Below are 8,082 nucleotides of genomic sequence, written 5' to 3'. Positions count from 1 at the left end.
GTGGACTGTTGGCCGCTGGCTGGTCTGGGACAGCTCGGGTGCGCTGCAGCTGCGTGAACTTGTGAGATGTTGGGAGCCGAAAATGAAGTTCGGCCGAATTGAGAGTTGAGATTGAGAATTCTGAAGGACCGAAACTAAGGCCAAAATAGGTTTTCATTTTGTGGTGAAATTCCAAACTTGCCCTTTAGAGTTTGCAAAAATTACAAAAATGCCATCAACCGAGCTATTGAAAAGCGTACCGGCCGAAATTTGTGTTTCGGCCGAAACATTAAATACTGGCCGGTACAGTCATGTACCGGCCGGTATAGCCGAAATTTCGGCCGAAACGAAACACTTATTTTACTGGTACCGGCCGATTGGCCAGTACGGCATATACCGGCCGTACCGGCCGGTACGGTACGGTACCAAAAACACTGACCTATACACAATATTAATATCCCACTCCCAAACCTACCCTAGGGGCACGGAATGAGATATAAAATTCTCATTTTATCTCATTTTATTTAATCTCATCTTATTTTCAAACATAATTCAAATAAAAATTTTTAAATTAATTATTACAACTTTTTCAAACTAATCATTATAAATTTTTCAATTTTTTAAATAAAAAATAAAAAATAATTCCAAGTTTTTCAAATTCCAAACAAAAATAATATTATAAAACTATATTTTTATAATATTTTAACTTCATGATATTTTTTATTCAAATTTTTTTATTTCATTTCTCAAAATTTTAAAAATACTCAACTCAAATTATCTCATAATTATTCATAAATTATCTTATAAATATTTACAAAATTTTGGTCTCACTCTCCAAAAAAATCCTAACACTACCCACCCAAAAGATTAGCGCACGTGACCTAACACATCCTTTGTCGTGTCTGAGGCATGAGCCTCGCGTGCCATCACTATTCAATACTTCCTATAGGTAAAAGTGCAACACCACTCTACTCCTTTGGCTCAAAATTCCAAGACTCGTCTCACCAAAACTGCCCTTTTATCATCAACAATATACAACTCGCTGTAGACAGAGCTGAGCTGATGGACACTAGCGTTCTAGCTTTCTTGAATGAGAATCTGAAGGCACAAGATGTGGAAATCGCCATCAAATGAAACAAGACCATCGACCAGAGTGCACCAACTTCAGCTGAAGCTCTAACCACAATTTGTTTGTCAACATGTTGGACGCTTCCTCCTTGGTTTTGCCATGAATCGAACGAGGGTCGTACTTTTGGTTCATTGTCTTTTTTATGCAGTAAATTAATTGTGTTGGGCATTTTTGTTTGGAACACCCCATTCCTTCTTCTGTTTCTAAGTTTTAATTCAAGAGAAATGCTTTGGATCCCAAATTTGAGTCTTGAATGGTTTTCTACTTAATGATTAAGGAAATGTTTTTCAATAATATTTTGAATTTTTTATTTTTTTTAAATTTTTATGATGATTAAAAAAATACATGAAAAAAAGAAAAGAAAAATAAAAAAATGAAATACACTACTCGGAATACTTCTTCGGACCACTTTTTCGGTAGCTATAGTGCTACTCTTAATTCAATGTACAGATAATTACAAAATATATAATAGAGTAATGTTATATACAAGTTGTAAGAAGGTTTTTCCCACTTCACAAGTCCATTGGATCTCAGCCCAATACCTGGCCTCAGGGTCTAAGCTTACTCATAAAGAAAGGCGCCTATAGGGAAGAGCAAACAGATGGCTGATAAGACAGACAGACTTGACATATCTCGGCCACACTTTGATAATGGGACTTGTATAGGCAAATGGGGAAAAGGCAGAGAACCCTTGATCCTCTGATGCGGGAGCATTGACGGATCACCGAAGACAAAGCAAATTAGGGAATCACGTCGACTTAATGACACCACTATCCGAGCTACATGCCACATTAATAACGTCGTAGCATAGTCACGCCGCATTAAAGGACTGATAAAAGGTACAGTACGAAGAATACAGACTCTATGGGAGCAGACACAATTTGTCCTCCTCCCAGGCTCCCGATATAAATAATAACTTCCAGGTACGAGTAACGCTATTTAATACCTAGACTCACTTACTTATTTACAAACTTCTAAGAGATTTTACCGACTTTGACATCGCATACTTTTCAATCCCAAGGCCACCCTCTCACAGTTATCTTCTTCTCTATTTTCGTAGGCTCAAGTTCTGAAAATGTGAGTTACTAGAATCTGACCCAAAAACTTACGAAATACGATGTTAACACAAGTCATAAGTGTTCAAGCCAAAGTCAATCCCCTTGTATGTAAAAAAAAAAAAAAAACTCACTCGAAAAAAAAAAAAAAGCAACTTTACTCACTGGGCTAGCGGGAGTTTTCAGTATTATTCATCTCTCATTCACATCATTACTAGCCATAGCAGCAATGACTACAATGCCATGTAGGTGGAGCTAGGGCTGCTCAAACTCTAAGTTGTTCCCACACAATTAGTTAGATGAATAGAGATTTTTTTACAATTTTCTGATTTACGTGAGAGAAGATGCAGTATGTGAACTCCACTGTATTAAATGCTGTCCATACTCTATAGTCAGTGTTAACTCTAATATTAAATATAGTTAAGTCTACATATCATATTTCCTATTTTCAAATTATTAAAAATGTTTGGATCAGAAAAGTTTCCAATAAGTAAGGGCTGTCCCTCTCCATTTATCAAATCACTAAGCCCACTAAAGTTATGCACATAAAGGGGTGTTGTTTTTAATGTGTAATGTGAAAGAGTAGTGTTGCATAAAGAGTTAGGCAGAGATGGGCCTCTTTGAGACATAATTGCCTCTACTTTTTTAAGCCACAAACGTACCTTAAAATTAGGAAAGTGCATGTGCATAGTACCCATGTGGCTTTTAATTGGATTGAATACACTGTAACACTGATTATGGGACCTTCCCCATCTTACCTACCCTTAACCTACTTCAAGGAAAGTAGCTGTTGTAGGAAATATATTGATGAGGACTCGTGGATCTAATTTTCCATATTTCAAACCTTAAAAGGTGGCTTATGGATCATGTTGAATACGATTATTTAATAAATAATTATTTTTTATTAATTACTATTCACTACTTCATATATTATAAGAAAAAATTATCAGACGTAGAATGTAAAGATGAATAATGACTGATGTATAACAAAACCCTTATTTAATATCCAAATCTCTTGTTTGGAATATATGTTGTTGGATGTTAACTAAACTTGAATCAGATCCAATAAGAGCTTAAATTCTGTTTATCGACAAGGAATTTCAATCATTCTAACAAATAGAATCAAGATGTTTGGAATAAGATGTTTTGAACCTCTTAATCGAAATTTGGAATTTAAACTCAAACCCGTTTATCCAAACACAACTTTAATTTCAATCATTCTAAGTTTCTAACAATTAGATTCTCACTTTCACCACTCTTTAGCAATTTTTTTTTTATTCTTTTATTTACATTTTTTAATTTTTTTAAATATTTTAAAAAAATAAAAAAAATACATCAATATATTTAAAATTATTTATTTAATCATTAAAAAAAACTAGAGAGAGACCAGCGGTCAAACATGGGCGAGAAAGAAGCTTTTCCCTTATATTTTATCTAACCAAACACAATACTATACTCAATCCACGTGCTGGCAACGTTATGGTGGTACATGGAACATTGTGCGTACAGTGTACTTTCGTAGATTAAAAAATTTCTCAGTCAGTAGAGTGGGCGCCACTTGTAAATCTAGCCGTTAACCACTTGTTCAAGAAAAACAAAAAAAAAATTATTTATTTACCGGATAATTTCTCAATTTTCACTGTACTAAAAACTCAACCCAACCCTACCAAAGGTACGGATACTATGCAATGCATACATAAATGAGTAAGGAAAATGCTTACTTAGACAATGAAATAGGGATATTAGTGAATTAATATATTTTTTTAATTTTTAAAAATATTTAAAGATGTATAAAAAATGATTAAAATATAAAAAAAAATGCATTTCCATTTTTCAACCCAAATTATCGATATCTTTTATCGGTAGATGTAACCGAACTCGATAAGTAAAGATATATGTATAAAAAAAAAATTAATAATTTTTTATTCCATCATGTTTTTTATTGAGGATATTACTACAAAATGATATTATTTTTATAAAAAGATCCCCATTTAAAATAACATTATGTAAAAGGTTGTAAAAATAGTTGTATGTGTATAATTTTCCTATTAAATTTTATAGCCTCTATGCTATATTATTTATGTGCATTTTTAGGAGTGAAAATGCTTGTATGACAGTCATTTTTAAATGATAACTTTCTAAATATGTGTTGCTAAATAAAAGAGTAATAATACCTATAATTTTTTTTATAACTACTTTACTTATTTCATGATCAATCAATGCAATTAAACTACTTAATTAAAAAATAAATCTTAATTTTACAAAACTACTCTCAATTTTACATAGAGTTGTAAAATAGATGTAAGTGAGTCGTAAGTGAATCATTCTCCAAAAACAAAAAATAAAGAGTTCATGCACAATAACCTAACAAATTGACTTCATTTTCTTGTTCAACAAGGAATCTTCCATGTTGTGTCACAAATTACAATTGGTATGAGAACTAATGATCTTTCTACTGAAATGCTTCACTACAATATTACATATTATTATTTTTCAATGTAGTATTAACCCAAACAAATAAACTCTTTTTGATTTTCTGGTTCAACAAACTATCTTGTTTATTGTATCATAAAATCAGGACAATCTTTCTATGAATCTTGCATTTTCTTTATAATGTAAATTGAAGATCAAGACGGATTCTTGATTTTTACAATTGTTGATATAAACCTAAAATATTGCAAAAAAATGAAAATACATTTATACAAGTAATATTATTATTATTGTTGTCGTCGTTATTATTATTGATGTTGTTGAAGTTTCGGTCATTATTAATTTATTATCATCCATTCTATGTATGATTATCATCTTTATAATTATTATTTTGGATAATTTCATGATTAGAAGATTGCTTAGCTAGGCTATACCATTTTCATTAGGATGTATGGATTTGAACCTCCCAATACATGTTCTTGTTTAGCTTGTTTGATTTTGGGTTTACTTATTGAGAAATTCTATGCATCGACTATTATTTATTTTCATATTTTATATTTATAATTCTTTTTTTTCTTAGAGTGTAGGGATTTTTTTATAAGACAGTGTGAATAATGAATAGTAGCTAAGAATAAATTTTCCTAATTCTTTTATTCAATCTCATTTTGGCTTTATTTGATTTGAGGATTTTTTGGTTTCTAATTCTGGCTCCATTTTTACTGTTCTTTTCTTATTGTGCGAGTGCGTGGTGTATATATATACAGTTTCCTGACCACTCTCACTACTCTTATGATCTTATCTCTGCGGGAAAACTCAGAAACATGGGCTCTATGGCCATGCTCTTGCTCGTTCCTCTTCTAGCTCTTCAACTACCGTGCTTCTCTGTGGCGTCCAAGCAAACTTACATAGTTCACACGAAGCACCATGACAAACCATCTGCCTTCGCCACCCACCATGACTGGTACTCCGCTCACCTCCAATCCCTCTCCTCCTCCACTACCTCTGAGTCTCTCCTCTACACCTACACTACCGCATATCATGGTTTCGCTGCCTCGCTCGATCCCGACCAAGCCGATTTACTCCGCAGATTCGATTCGGTCCTAGGTGTCTATGAAGATACGCTTTACACTCTCCACACTACCCGCACCCCCGAGTTCCTTGGCCTAGACTCGGAATCCGGCCTCTGGGCTGGTCATAATACTCAGGAACTCGACCAAGCCTCTCATGACGTTGTCGTTGGGGTCCTCGATACTGGGGTCTGGCCCGAGTCGAAGAGCTTCGAAGACTCTGGAATGCCAGAGATCCCGAGCCGGTGGCGGGGCGGATGCGAATCCGCACCGGATTTCAGCCCCTCGCTCTGTAACAAGAAGCTCATCGGGGCTCGCAGCTTCTCAAAGGGCTATCGAATGGCCTCTGGCGGTAGCTACCTGAACAAACCCAGGGAGACGATGTCGCCTCGGGACCGAGACGGCCACGGCACTCACACCGCGAGTACAGCAGCTGGATCCCACGTCACCAATGCCAGCCTCCTCGGCTATGCCAGCGGGAAGGCGCGTGGGATGGCCACCCATGCGCGCGTCGCCATATATAAGGTGTGCTGGAGCATTGGATGCTTCGGTACCGACATTCTGGCAGGAATTGATCGGGCCATTTTGGACGGCGTCGATGTGCTATCACTCTCTCTCGGTGGTGGGTCCGTCCCTTATTACCGCGACAACATCGCCATCGGAGCATTCGCGGCTATGGAAAGGGGTATTTTTGTCTCTTGCTCCGCCGGAAATAGCGGGCCCAACAGAGCCTCGTTGGCGAATGAGGCCCCCTGGATCATGACGGTTGGGGCCGGGACCTTGGACCGGGATTTCCCGGCTTACGCCATACTCGGGAACAAAAACCAGTTCATGGGAATGTCACTTTACAGTGGGCAAGGAATGGGAAATAAACCGGTAGGTTTGGTTTACAGCAAGGGGAGTACTAACTCGAACAACATGTGCTTGCCCGGTTCGCTCGACCCGGAGTTTGTACGTGGGAAAGTAGTGGTCTGTGACAGAGGGATAAACGCACGCGTGGAAAAAGGAGAGGTGGTACGCGACGCGGGTGGGGTTGGGATGATACTCGCGAACACATTGGTTAATGGCGAGGAATTGGTGGCCGACAGTCACCTGATACCAGCGGTGGCAGTTGGGCGGAAGGCCGGGGATCTGATTCGGGAGTACGTGCGGTCGGATCGGAATCCGACGGCTGAGCTGAGGTTTAGTGGGACCGTTTTGGACGTGCGGCCATCGCCAGTCGTGGCGGCGTTTAGTTCGAGAGGGCCCAATCTGGTGTCTCCACAGATCTTGAAGCCGGACGTGATTGGGCCAGGTGTCAACATCTTGGCCGCTTGGTCGGAAGCCATAGGGCCCACTGGGTTGGAGAAGGACACTAGGAAGACCCAATTCAACATCTTGTCAGGTTTGGCTTGATCGGATTCAGTTAGTTTGTATGCGACTGTTTCGTTTGGTGTTTTATATGTGCTTCGAAAATTGCAGGTACATCGATGTCTTGCCCCCATATCAGTGGGTTAGCAGCATTGCTCAAAGCAGCCCATCCGGAATGGAGTCCAAGCGCAATCAAATCCGCGCTGATGACTACTGCCTACACCAAAGACAACACCAACTCCCCGCTCCGGGATGCTGCTGGCGGTGGTGCATTTTCCGATCCTTGGTCTCACGGTGCAGGTCATGTTGACCCCCACAAGGCCCTCTCTCCGGGCCTCGTGTACGATCTCTCACCGGATGACTATGTTGCCTTCCTGTGCTCGTTGGACTACAGTACTGATCATGTCCAAACCATTGTCAAACGCCCCAATGTTACCTGCTCGAGGAAGTTTTCTGACCCCGGACAGCTCAATTACCCATCGTTCTCAGTTGTATTCCGAGACAAGAGGGTTGTTCGATACACTCGTGAACTGACGAATGTGGGGGCTGCAGGGTCGGTCTATGGCGTGACAATCAGTGCACCACAAATGGTGGCGGTGACAGTGACCCCCAAGAGGCTGGTTTTCAAAAATGAATGGGAGAAACAGGCGTACACGGTTACCTTTGTGGCCAGGAAAGGTATGCCTAAAGTGGCTAGGTCCGAGTTTGGTACAATCGTTTGGAGCAACGAAGAACACCAAGTGAAGAGCCCAGTTGCTTTTGCATGGACTCAGCTGGTGAGATCGTAAGCCGTTTTGGGGTTTGATTTTTGCCCCCAATGCAGTTGGGGCCAGTGCAGCAGTTTGGTAAGAAAAGAAAACAGCTAACAAGAGGCTGTTTTCAGCGTTTGGTTTTGCCAGGATGAAAGCCATACAGACTCTTCAGAGATGAGAGGAGAATTGACGACAGTTGAGAGACTCGTCAATTATTTATGCAGTTGGAGTTTACCACGAAGTTTGGAGGGAGAATGGCATACCAATATTAATATGGTTGGCTTTTAACGAATTGAATGTTATGGTTTCTTCATAAATAA

At 39.0% G+C, this 8,082-nt stretch overlaps 1 protein-coding gene across 1 annotated transcript; it reads left to right on the top strand.

Moving 5' to 3' along the window:
* Positions 1-5,381: 5,381 nt before the first annotated feature.
* Positions 5,382-8,082, top strand: LOC108986024 (subtilisin-like protease SBT1.8). Its single transcript, XM_018958517.2, has 2 exons — positions 5,382-7,044; positions 7,122-8,082. Exons 1-2 carry the CDS (start codon positions 5,415-5,417, stop codon positions 7,796-7,798), a joined length of 2,307 nt encoding a protein of 768 aa, XP_018814062.2. The 5' UTR covers positions 5,382-5,414; the 3' UTR covers positions 7,799-8,082.

Source organism: Juglans regia, chromosome 10 (assembly GCF_001411555.2).
Source record: "Juglans regia cultivar Chandler chromosome 10, Walnut 2.0, whole genome shotgun sequence".
In the NCBI taxonomy this organism is placed as follows: Eukaryota; Viridiplantae; Streptophyta; class Magnoliopsida; order Fagales; family Juglandaceae; genus Juglans; species Juglans regia.
This window is presented reverse-complemented; position numbering and strand designations above follow the sequence as displayed.

Coding starts and splice junctions, on each gene's coding strand:
- LOC108986024 (XM_018958517.2), top strand. CDS start 5,415: ATGGGCTCTATGGCCATGCTCTTGCTCGTTCCTCTTCTAGCTCTTCAA. Junction 7,045..7,121: donor CCAATTCAACATCTTGTCAG/GTTTGGCTTGAT, acceptor CGAAAATTGCAG/GTACATCGATGTCTTGCCCC.